At 37.8% G+C, this 13,276-nt stretch overlaps 1 protein-coding gene across 1 annotated transcript in view; it reads left to right on the forward strand.

Moving 5' to 3' along the window:
• Positions 1 to 13,276, forward strand: part of uxs1 (UDP-glucuronate decarboxylase 1) — a 25,592-nt gene continuing 12,316 nt past the window's right edge. The window contains exons 1-8 of the mRNA XM_017410328.3: positions 1 to 91; positions 2,228 to 2,255; positions 3,089 to 3,137; positions 4,968 to 5,011; positions 5,918 to 5,978; positions 8,038 to 8,218; positions 10,170 to 10,274; positions 12,242 to 12,301. Coding sequence (XP_017265817.1) covers positions 1 to 91; positions 2,228 to 2,255; positions 3,089 to 3,137; positions 4,968 to 5,011; positions 5,918 to 5,978; positions 8,038 to 8,218; positions 10,170 to 10,274; positions 12,242 to 12,301 — 619 coding nt within the window. The remainder of the gene's footprint in view (positions 92 to 2,227; positions 2,256 to 3,088; positions 3,138 to 4,967; positions 5,012 to 5,917; positions 5,979 to 8,037; positions 8,219 to 10,169; positions 10,275 to 12,241; positions 12,302 to 13,276) is intronic.

Consider the following 13,276-nt stretch of genomic DNA (forward strand, 5'->3'; position numbering starts at 1 on the left):
ATGATGAAGCGGGTCATCTGGGTGATTTCAGGCTTAAACAGAAGAATGATGAAGCTCCTCTTTGCCCTCGCTTTGATCGCCTACATTGCCTGTAAGTACACCAGTTTGGATAGTTGGGCTGTTAAACTTTCAAACCCCCCAGCTACAGGTTTTCTTCTTTTTTATTTCTTTCATGTGAGAACCTCCAATAGCTCACTCACTCTGAGACTCAGTCAGTGATGCTGAGATCAGGGATCAGTGTGGGTCACTTCCTTGTTCCTTTTTGTGCAGAAGATGCTGCATGTTTAGAGCACTTATCTTGCTTCAGAAACACAAATTTGGGGCCAGTCGTATGCTTCCCTGGCAGTACTGTATGACAATGTATCCGCTTGTATCTCTCACCATTAGCTCTGACCACACACCCAGATCTGTTTGCAGAAGTGCGGCCTCCAGCCTGTAGGGATCTGCGGCCCTTCAGTGATCAAATTACCTTCAGCTACAGCCAGATTTTACAGTATGTGACCCATCAGTCCAGAGCACTTGTTGCCATTTTATCTGTGCCCAAATTTTTTTGTGTTTTTGTCCATGACTGAGTGTTGGAGGTTTGGGCTTTTTGTTGCAGTTCCTCCATAAAGACCACTTCTAGCCATACCTGTCTGGACAGGTGTACCCGGGAGGGGCATAGGTTTATGCCGGACATCATCTGATGATGCGTTAAAGTTTTCTTGGCGGTTCATTGTGTCTACAGTCCTGAACCTTACCTGTGTCTTTGTGCTTCTTCAATAAGCTTGAATAGCATCTGCTGCTGCTTTAAAATCTTTGCCTGGGAGACCTCACTGATATGATCCCACCCGAGGACATTAAACTGTCCTCTGCCATCTTGATAGCAGAGTATGGCTGCTCCTCTCCCAGTTGTAAAGCTCCTTTCCATGCCTTTCTGTTTCAGTTAATGACTGACATTCTCCAGGTGAAACAAACAATCACCTGCACCTGTTCATTCACCTGACTCTAACCCTGCAAAATCCACGACTTGGTACAAGTGCATCAGTAAGAAGTGATGCTGTTGTAAAGACAATAAATGGGCACATTAAATACTGATTTGCTTTTAGATTTATTTGTTCAGCTATTTTGCTACACTGAACTTTAATTTTAACCCTAAATAAATCTGGTAAACTGTCTAATATTAGTTGGTGGGTTTAGGCCCCATTAAAAGTCCACTTGTAAGTGTCAAAACCAAACTGTCTTAAGAGAGATTCTACTATGACTTTAAATATTATGGTCCACCTAGTGTCAGGTCAATATTGTTGTTTTATGTTTTTATACTTGACGTAAGACAAGAACATAACCTGGTGAATGATTTACCATCTGAACCATGCATCCATTCATTTCCTTTACCTGCTTTTTCCTTATCGGGTTGTGAAGAGCTGATTCCTATCTTGTGCGAGAGGCGGGGGGACATCCTGGACAGGTCTACAGTCCATCATAGGGACACCTAGAGACAAACGAGACAACCATTCATTCACACCTAGAGACAATTTAGAGTTCCTCACTTACCTAACATGCATGTTTTTGATCTGTGGCATTAAAAAATGCATTCATACACTGGGAGAACATGTAAACTCCACACAGAAGGGCCGGGAAACGAAACTGCATCTTTCTTACTGTGAGGCAACAGCTTTATCCACTCCACCACCGTGCTGCTTTGATCATTGATCATATCTAAAAAGATGATCTTTGTTTTGGTTGATTTAATAAAAAAGAATTTTGAATCAATGTTTTCTCAACTCTTGTTGCTGTTTGTTGAGTGTTTTGTAAACTTTCAAGAAAGAGATTTTGACCATAATAGTGAGAAAAGCTCTTAAGGCAGAGCCAGGAGTTGAAAAGTAAATTTGGCATGAATATTGACTTTAGGAGTAAAAGGGATTGCTTGGATATGTCTGTATTTGCAAACAAACAAATATTGCCTTTTTGGAATTTCACAGTTATCTGCTGTGTCTGCAAAATGGTAAAGAAAATCAAAAACAGGTTGTTGGCCTATGAAAATTGGAAAAGTTACAGATGTTCCCTCAAAGCTTTTTTTATTTCCTCCACTGAAGCAGATTTGTTATTCAGACAACTTTCTCTTCAGAAACTTTTCTCCTTGGTTTAGGTAAACCTTCACTGCCCGGTGTGTCTCTGTTTTGTAGATTTGATTTTTTTTCTTCCTATAATTAAAGTTTTATTTACCTGTCCTCTTTTCCTCTTTCAGCTGTTTGGGGAACCTATACAAACATGAGGTAATGTACTTTCTTCTGTTTGTTGTTTGGTTTTTATTTTGCAATCATACATCAATGTAAAAAAACAAAAAAACAGCCTTACCAGAAAAGCTGTATAATAGACCAAGGTATTTTAGAAAAACTAGTCTTTAATGCATATTGTTTTATTTTATATTTTAATTCATATGACAAACTGCTTAAAAAATGTGTACGAATAAAGTAATGATATTTAGTGGGCAAAAAAAGTGCAAGTTGTTCAACTCAATATGTCCAAACTGATGTATTTGGAATGTGTTGTTTTTGTTTGTTTTGATGCAGCAATTCAACCATGTGTGCTAAAGTCACGTAGTTTTGTTTGTTTTAGAAGCAAATAAACATTGACGGTTACAGCCTGAACAATGAGCTCATGTCTCCTCCTGAGGTCCATGTGCTCCAAGTTTTATGACACAAACAGACAAATAAAACTGTTACTCTGAGCGCGCTATGTTGATGGATGAAGTTTCATTCACAACTTGAAGCAAATTGTCTTTGAGATAAAACTTAGGCCATAGCTGAGACCAAAGTTGGACTCTAAAATGTCTCTTTTTCTCAATAATAATACAAATAATGAACTTGTTTTATCATCTTTGTGGAAGAAATGAAAACAAATTATTTTTCAGATGAGTCTCCAGCTCTGAAAGTGTTCTGATTTCAATGTGTAAAATAGTTTGTCTCCTTAATTCCCACTGTAAGGAGATGGGCTGGAGTGACACATGTAGCTTTATTTTGAGGAGATGAAAACATTCCTCTTGTGTCTTATTTTTGTGGTTACGTGTGACCTTTCCTCACTCCGCTGTGGTTGTGTTTTGTTTTAGGTCAATACAAGAACAAGGAGAAATGAAGATTGAGCAGAAAATTGATGAAGTGAGTTTGACACAATGAACTCTGCTTTCCTATCAGCTGCTATTTGCCTTTTTGTTTGGGACATTTGAAATAGTCATACATAGGGCCAATCTAAAAGCTGATTATTTTGTTGTCTTTAAATCAAAGAGGTTAATCTAAAGTCTTGTCACATCCTGTCTTTTGCCTTTTTATTTCTTCCTTGTTAGATTTTGTCAGGAGGAAATAAATCTTCACCAGAAATATAAAAATCCACAGAGAGAAGCTGGTATTGAATCTTTTAATGACAGCGTTCAAAGCCTTCTTTACATCTTTAAAGAAAGCAGCGTAAACCTGTTTTGATCGAGTTAATTGACATGAACAGCGCTGCAGCAGTTACTCTGCATTGAGCGAACCCAGAGTCTGCACTGCCACGTCTGTCTGAAGGACGTGTTTGTCTCCAGACACAGATTTAGGAGTAAACCCATGATATTTGGAAGTTGAACAGACTGGATTGTTTGGATAGGTCACTAAATGGCAAAAACAGTGGCTGTATAGGACTTTCAGGAGGTTATTATTAAACAAAAGAGACTTTCTTCCATTTTAAATATGTCAAATTATTCTTTTAACTTTTAATTAGTTTATATCCTGTAGAGGATGAAATCCCTACATTTCTTTAAGTTTTAGGAAACTCACCACAATTGTTAAATATTTGCTCACAGTCTTTAAACCCCTTTCTTTAATTATAAAATGCATATTGCCAACAAGAGCTTAGAATCTTTATGTGCAATTTTTAATTAAACACACAGTTTGGGTCCTTTACACATAAATTAGTTTGACTTTTGTTATGACCTGCATCAAAGGAAAAGAAAAATAACTTTTTTATAAGACGATGAGAACCCAGGCACGCACAGTTCAGATGTCATTAATATAACCAAAATTCCAGCATTTGCTTATCACGTAGTTTGTGGCGCTTACTCAGTTAATTGCTTTGTTATCGCTTTGACCTTCTAGTTTAAAGAGATGTCTGGCCTTTGAAATCCCGCCACATTTCTGTCAGACTCAGGGGTATCGCTGCGCTGACATTATTTTGAAGTAAACATTAATGAAGACTACACATCGTGATAAGAACAACGGATACAATTTGTAAATTGACCTGTTACTTCACTAAAACGACAAAATGATTTGGGACTAGAAGGCTTGTTGGAATACATGTTTTTTGCTTTAATTTGGAGTCTCAAGTGTAATTCGCCGCAGTAGATGTAGGAAGTTAAGAACAGGGAAAGAGCTAAACAATCTAAGTCCACTTTTTTAAATTGTTTTAAACATCAAAAGTTGCTAAAAGTTAATGTAGTTGTTTTTAACCATTTCAGCTTTCGACCCACAAAATAAAAGTCGCAGAGACTTGTAAAAACGACTTCTTGTTGAAGTATAAAAACGATGCTTATAAGTCGTTTACTAAACATTTGATCAGTTTTATCCATTTATGACTACTGTTTTTATCTCTGTAATGATTAAGGCTGAATATTTAATTGGCAGTGATTTGTAAAGCTAATTATTGCCTGCCACCGAAATGCAGCCGATAATGCAACTGCGTGTGTTCGTTTGTCTGTCTGTTAGCAAAATATCTCATGAATCAGTGGATGGATTTTAATGAGACTCTCAACGTAATCATTAGATGTACATCTACAAGTGATTAAGTTCTGGAGTCCACTCGAGTCAAGATGACTGGTTTATGACTCCATTACCATTAAAAATGGACAAGCTTGTTCATAAACCCTGGTTGCTCTGCAGCTGTTGTGACGTTGACACACCGGGAGGACGTCAGTGTACTGATTGTTGTTGATGCGTTTCTTGTTTCTCAACCGACTTTAGGCTGTGGCTCCTTTGAGAGAAAAGATTCACGACCTGGAACAAAGGTGTGTGCTGTATTCACTTTTTTTTATTTTTCCTTTTTTTTTATTCACAGCTTGTCTCGTTCATGTCCTCTCCAAGTCAGCTTCGCTTTTAAAGAAAAAAAACAACAAAAAACAACAAACTAGAACATCTACAATAAGAGCAAAGCATTTTGATGACATTTTGCTTCTTGCTTGTGTAAAGGAGTTCACTCGTTCACCCTTTGATGCATTGACTTATAATGACATCTGCGTCATTGAAATTCAAAAGCCTTTGTTTGGATTTCAAGGCTTTAGTGGGTGATCTGTAAACCTGCAGTAAGTGTTAAGATTATGAGACCCTGTGGAAGAAATGCTTCATATATATGAGGTTCTGGTGAGAAGCCACTGGTTGGTTGATCCGCTACCGCAGAGGCATGGTGATGATTGAAGACTGCATTTCTGACAGCTGCTGCTGATCACATCTAATGTTTCTACAGGTTACTAAAGCAGGTGGGCCTCAAATGCTGATAAGTTGAAGACAATTTTAGTTTCATTCTATACATTTGACTTCCATGTATGAGGTTTGTTAACTTTTTAAAGTAATGGCATCTTGGATTGTGAATTTATCTGTTAACAATAAAACACTTAAAGTCAAACCCCAAATCTTGATCGTAATTAAAGCAATTGTTTGAAATGTGGTGATAAAGGGTGTAAATGGAGAATAACATCTTTTCATACAGTCAGTCCTTGCAGATACAGAAAAATAACAAATACTACAGAACAAACAGTCCAAATGTGCATTCTGCATTTTCAATACATGGAGTAAGAACTGATTTTTCTGAAAACTGTACAGAAGTGCCAATTTATCTATTTTTTTTTTTTTTGCCTTCTTCTCATTTCTGTTTCCTTCCAAATTTGTCTAACTAAAGAGATCATCTTGTCTTCTAGCTTTTCTCAGAAATACCCACCAGTGAAGTTTCTCTCGGAAAAAGATCGAAAGAGAATTTTGGTGAGTGGTGTCTTTTACAAATGTATAATTACACCTTTTTAGATAATCATTTTTCACAGAAGCCATTATCATATGTAAAATCTAACAGGCAGTAATTGCAGACTCACTTCTATTCCTCTTAGATTTGCAGAATAAACCTCAAACATGAATTAGACCTACATATTTATGACACTATGATTGCCTGTCTAATATGAAGTAGGTTCTCCTTTTTACCATCAAAACAGGCTGAGCATGGACAGAGAACATCTGAGGATGTTCTATAGTTTCTGATATTTAGACATTACTAATAGATGTGTTAACCCATGTGGGTTATGGGTTTGCTCTTTGTGTTCAGGTTCTTCTGAACCCTTAAGCGGAAGTTCAGACTTGTCCTGTGTTTAAGAGTTCTACATAGATACTACTAAGTTTGACCTAGTTAAATCTCCATCCTAAGAACATGTTTAGTTGCCTTTAGATTAATGGAACGACGTGTATGTGTATAAAAGGCTAAAGGAATATCCGTCCTAGGATGAAGGTTTTCCCACCAGAACATTCAATCACTGTTACTCACTGTCACAGGTCATAATGTTATGGCTGATCATTGTTTTATCTTCGCCTGAGAGTTAGACGGACCCTCTGAGCTCCTTGTAAGAGCCACTTGGAGCCATTTAAATCTCCTTTCACATTTAATGACCCCGCTATGCTCCACAACCTGTTAGACCGTCGCTGGATTGCAGAAAATTTGGAAAAACCTCCATCGGTGGGAAGGCGATGGTGACGCTGCTACACTCTTAGTACTTGCCAGATAGGTTTTTCCTGCTATTTGTTTTTTTTTATGTGAAGCTGTGAAGCGACACTCCTCTGTGCCCTCACCGTGGTGTATGCCCCCACCCTTTTACGACTCTCTCAGACCATGTCAGATTGTTGCATGTGTTAGGTCGTTTCCATGACCTTGTCACTGGCCTGGACATAAAGCCAGACTGACAAGCACTGCTTCAGATTCTTGACAACCAAACTGTGTTGGTGGGGGTTGCCTACATAGATACACTACCACCGTGAAGATAAACCACCATGACCTTGCGACGAAAGTTTAGTGCATATCCGGACCATCATGGACCAGTTATGCTCTGTCTCTAATGAAATGGTGAAACCACTGCATTCCTAATTGGAGCCTCAAGATCTCTGGTTGATTTTTACATCCTCCAGTGGGAAGCACAATGTACTTAACCAATTTTTTTTAAACCATTGTCATGATTACAGATGATGAGATTAATAGAATTACTAATTCAGTGACTTTTCTGGGTCATAATATTAACTGACATGTCAAGTACAAGAAAATAAAATTTTCAGCAACTAAAAATTGTCCAATAAAGAGCTTAGAAAACAAACAAAAAAACAGTGAGAACAGTGACATTTTAGGTTAAAGTAAAAATAAAAGTCAGCTAAATGTTCCACTCCAACCATCTAAACTTTCTTTGCTGTTTATTCAAACAACAGAACATCACTATCCAGAGCTCAGGATTTGTAAGCTGAACCATAAACAGTATTATGGTAAACAAATGGAGTTGTTACAGATGAAGCACTTATCCACTCTACAGTAAGGAGAACAAGTATTTAAAATGTGGGCACGCTCTTAAAAAAAGTTAACTAAGAGGTAACCAAGGAAACTTCAATAGACCTGAAACTTGAACGTTTTTACATAAAAAAAGTCATATGAACTTTATGTCCTGAATGTAAAGGATTTGAACAACAAGCATATTTTGTTTGGGCATTACAGACTATTTTTTATTTGTTGTAGTTCTTAAATAAATGTTTGAAGTTGCACAAGTAAACATTTGAGAAGAGTGACGTTGAAAATAATGGTGGTCTTCATGGTAAAGTAATGCATCAGAGCAATCTGTCCCCATTATTGTGTTTGCACCTGATTGTTTTTAGGAGGATTTCTCTTATTTTGTGTCGTTTGATACAGGCAGTGTTTTGCTGCTGTCGGATGTAATGAATTGCCAAGATAAGATGGAGCCAGGCAATGCAACATTTTCTGTCCCTGGCGTTATCATATGCATGCATATTTCTCCACCAGATCACCGGAGGCGCCGGCTTTGTGGGCTCCCATCTGACTGACAAGCTGATGATGGATGGCCACGAGGTTACCGTGGTCGACAACTTCTTCACAGGGAGGAAGAGAAACGTGGAGCACTGGATTGGCCACGAAAACTTTGAACTCATCAATCACGATGTGGTGGAGCCTCTTTACATTGAAGGTAAGGAGAATTTGAAACCTCTTTTTTTTTTTTTTTACTTCTACTCGGGTCCATCCATTTATCTTACGGGATCAAATACTCAAGCAACACGTCAACCAACTTTCTGGAAAAGTTAGAGAAAAACTCTAACAGCAGAGAAACAAAGATTGGATGGATTGGATTGGGTCAGGCAGCAAACTTTCACATCTTATGGACTTCATGAAATCTCAAAGTCATGCAGATCTACAGTATTTGAGTTATTAAGGACGCCAAAGAACAAATACGTACAGAAATTGAGTTAGGTTTATCTTAGAAACATTGCTTTGAGATAAGAGTGTTTGCAGATCTGTGTTTATCTTTGCCTGACATTCTTCACTCTTTTTTTTTTTTTTCTCCCCCCCCACACTATCGACAAATCAGTTTAATTTCCCAGCTGGCTCTTAAAGTATCATGAGTTTCCTTAGCCAAACCAGGCGGTGCATTTCTGATCTTTTTGTTTTGTTTACTTTGTTAAATCACCTGCAAACACATCCCCGAGCTCTTTTAGTGGCTCTAAGTGGATGTGTGAATATGGAGTGGATGAACTCCTGCATAGACAACGATGTCAGCGAGGATTACAGGGATGGATAACACAAAGCAGGCTGTGAAGTGTGCAGGGGTGTGCTTGTGTGGCTGCATCATTAGGTGCGTGTACCTTGAGCTGTCTTGCAGACTTCTGTTTAGTCTGTGGTACGAAGACCTTGTACAATCACATCAGAATCATATTATGCATGGAAGGCATCAATGATGCACTGATTTATATGGAAGAAATCACTCAAACATGTATAATTTATAAAAAAACATCATTGCTGATTTAGTTTTTCTCAGTAATATTTCAAGTACCGTAACTTTGTCTAACTTTGCTTTTTGTGCCTGTATTATAATTTTTTTTTTAGCTTGAACTCTGTATAGCAATTTGTGCTGCATTCATGCAGCATGAAAAGTATTAGTCAGGATCTGATTTTTATTAAATGCTGAAGGAGAAAATGCTACATGCAAGTGGAAAAGAAGCACAAATTGGAAAGTTGGTTTCAATCACGATGCTGTTTGCTTTAGAAAAGAAGATGAGTTGTTCACAAAACAAGATGAAATTAATAAAAAAGCTTAAGAAAAATAACTTTAATACAGATACAAGAAAGGTAAGTACATAGTTTATGTAACTGACCTTTTTTTTCAAGCATAAGCAGACCACATATGGTGTTCTTTAAGCATTATGATCTGTCTTTAATATTAGCTATTTCTTGGATTATACCCCATAAATGTAGCGTTTCTGGTGGAGCCTGTGGCACTTCCTGCATATTTTTCCTGCTGGAAATATCCTGTAATGTGAAACTGACTGCAGTGTTTATTAAATAGCGTTTACCTAAATCGCTACAAAATCTTTAACGTTAACGTTTAACGCTAACAGCGGCGATCCACTGTGGTCTTGAACTTGTTCTGGTTAGTTATTAGCTTGATATTAGATATTAATCATTTATAAACCCCATTCAAAATATCTGAATTATGGCTTCAGTCAGCTGAAGCCTAACGTATAGAAATGTTACATTCATGATTCTAGAATTATGTTCAGGTTCAGTTGTGATCATGACGTCAGTGTAACCAATCAGACATTTATTAAGATTAATACGACACAGTGATGTTTAAAACCTCAGTCTAAAGAAAAAAATCACACCTGAGACATGACTTGTTCGTAGCATGCATTAGTTCAAGCAACAGTTACTTTTTCTTCTTGATTTCCAGATGTTTTTTACTCTTCCTGATACTAAATAACCTCTGCTGCTGTGCCCAAACAGCCTTTGTTTTATTGCCAATCATGCAAGGCATTAAAATAAAGGAGTCTATTCAGTCGCGCTGTCAGTTCTGTTTTGCTGGAATAGGTTTGTGCTTCAAGGTGAGAATTTTTTATTGTTTCTCCTGTTTTGTTTTTCTCCAGTGGACCAGATCTATCACCTGGCGTCTCCAGCCTCTCCTCCCAACTACATGTACAATCCCATCAAAACACTCAAGACAAACACTATTGGCACTCTGAACATGCTCGGTGAGTAAACCTAATATAACAATCTTTAATTTAGTTTTTTTTTTTTTTTTCAACTTATCCGGGTCATATTTTTGTGCCATTTTAGAATTCAGTTTCTGAAAGAAAGAAACATACTGGTTTGATTTGATTTTGGCAACAAAAATGCTGGGACTCAAAAGAAGAAATTGGTTCAATTTTGGTTCAGTCAAATATTTTAACGTTTTTGTGTTTACAGCCCGACTCCAGAAAACACTTTGTCCTTAAAATGAAAGTTCAAACATAATGGCTTCTTATTTTCCTGAGTGCTCTCTGAAAATAAAGCTTCAGATTTCTAAATAAGACTAAAAAAAACTGAGATTTTTCCAATTATTATTATTATTTTTTATGAAAAGTCTCATCAGCCTTGCTTGATTGTTGTGCAGTTTATGTAATGATTGAAGTTTTTTTGTCAAAATTTGTTTTCGGTACAGAAATACAAAGAGGGGAAAAATCTTTATCCTTAATGTTATTTTTCTGCTAATTTCTGTACTTCAGCCATGTTTCCAAGGTTTCAATTATTCATTAAAGGGTTTGGCCCTGTCTGTGGTGGTCCTCACACGTTTAAGGGTTACAAATAAGAAGTTTATTATTGAAGATAATTTTAAAGGAAATATGTCATTTTTTTTAAGTAGCAAATACTTTCACTTTAATGTCTGGACATTTTGTAGTGTTAGGTGCACCCTGAACAGGACGGAAGCCTGAGCATCAAAGTATTAAGAAAAACTGCACACGGATCAATATTTAATATAAGTCTCACTACCCGCTGGAGCACAAGGTGAGAGTCGGCTTAATCCTGCGTTGTCGAGCTCAGAGCTTCCACACAAAGTTTGAGAGGAAGGGAAAGAAGTTTAAAAGCAGAAAAGAGGCGTTTTAACTGAGAACTCACCTAAGCTCGGCCCTCATCAAATTCACTAAAAGATGCAGAACAAAGAGATTTAAAAAAAACAACATTTACTGGAACAATAGGGGTATTCATTCATTCAACAAACACATCCGTGTGCACCTAATCCTCAGGAACATTCTGATGCAGAAGCTTGTCAGAGCATCTGTAATGAAATGTACTCAGGTTATAGAAACAAGGTAACCAAATAAAATAGCAGAAAAAAAAACCAACAACAGTGTTTTAGGTCTGGAGCCCAAGTCTACCAGCAGTGACAACCCAACAGGATGCTCATCTGAGCACAACAAAATGTACATTTTAGACAAAGTTGACAGATGATGGGAAAGTGAATGGGAATTTTTTTTTTAATGTCAAACACTCCCAGACATGTCTGAATAACTGAGATCTTTCCCAGACAGCCTGATGTACATTCACATGTTACTTTATGAGACCCTGATGGCTCACAGGATGGCTGCTTAAATGCTGTTAACTTCCCACAGTGGAAAGGAGATGTTTAAGTTCAGCTGAAGGGTTTGCCACTTAATTGTTGTTGAATATTTGTTGAGACACGAAGGGGATCTATGTGCTGCCATGGCCGTGCCTTTTTGATAGACTGAAGTTTTATTTATTTTTACAAAAAAACTGCTGTACAATAAAACATAGCTGCAGTTTGCTTTATTTGAGGCTGTATGTCTGATCAGGTTGGTGGCCTCGGATCAGTAATGGACTGTACTTATATAACGCCTTTCTAGCCGACCAAGCTACTCGAAGTGCTTGACAACACAGTCTGCCCTCATCTACCCCTCCACACACATTCATACAGCACTCTGTGACATCTCTATGAAGCTAGTCTGAATAAATCATTCTTTAGAGCCTAATCAGTGCTTTAAACTCCATACATACACCGACGGGGCACATCGGAGGCGTCTTGCCCAGGGACACTTCGACATGTGACTGCTGCCAGGAATTGAACGTCAGACTTTCTCATTGGAGGACAACTTCTCTAACCACTGAGCCACAGTGTGTTTAATTAATAAAACCAACTAGTTTCACTCTGTTTGTCTCTCAGGACTGGCCAAACGTGTGGGAGCAAGGCTTCTTCTGGCCTCTACTTCAGAGGTCTATGGAGGTAAGAACGATTTCACCCCGTCTCCCTGCCTTTATGTTCTGCATGTTCACGCTGAGGGGTAGGGGTGTCCCTGGTTCTTTTTGTTTTTGTGGGGCTGTTTAGCTCTTCAGACACTTTTTCAGCAACAGTCTGATAACAGTATGACAACATGATGGTTGTAGTTACAATGAAATACTTTTAAAAGGAGAAAATATGTAGTTGTTTGAAGTCTGTTGCTGAAAAAGTGTCTACGGGCATATCGATGGTGTGTCTGTTTACATGAAGGAATCGGCAACAATGAATGGGTTATTTGCTTCTTGAAGAGGTGTCCCAGTTTTATGTGGAGTATTTTAGCCACTACCAATCGTGGCTTCACATGAAGGGCTAAGTTGGGAGGCTAACCCCATGGAAATGGGATTGGTCCTAAGCGTGTTTCACAGACTCTGACCGAACTAGTTCCGTTCCTGCCTTTGGTCTTTTTTTACTCGCTTTATAAACAGGATGCTGGAGGAATGCGCTGGTATACCAAAATGAATAAACAGGAGTTTATTCAGCCGAGCCGAGCCGAGCCGGCAGCGTTCAGTGTAAAGAGTTCAGACAGCTGCAGCAAATCCATCCTAAACCTGAAACACCTGGGTCTTTAGTCCCACTTTACCTCGTTGACATTTTGTAACATCTGTGAAAACTTTCTCAGACATGAACTTTATCGTGACATTTAATCTGTCGTGATGTCTTCCTGCTGAAAAATGCAGATGGTGATAACTTTGAACTTGTTTTTATTTTATTTATTTTTTTCACCTGATGCTTAAACTACATTATACGTTAAAACACCTGAGAATGAGCAATATTCGGAGTAAAACATTACGTTTTAATGGTCATATTCAGAACTCATTTTACAGAAAACATTTTCTGGTTAAGTAAATTTGAACACTAAATTTATAGATAGTAAAAGTCAAAGGTTGGCACAGACCCATTCATTCAAACTTGATTGATACT

Source organism: Kryptolebias marmoratus, linkage group LG6 (assembly GCF_001649575.2).
Source record: "Kryptolebias marmoratus isolate JLee-2015 linkage group LG6, ASM164957v2, whole genome shotgun sequence".
Lineage (NCBI taxonomy): Eukaryota > Metazoa > Chordata > Actinopteri > Cyprinodontiformes > Rivulidae > Kryptolebias > Kryptolebias marmoratus.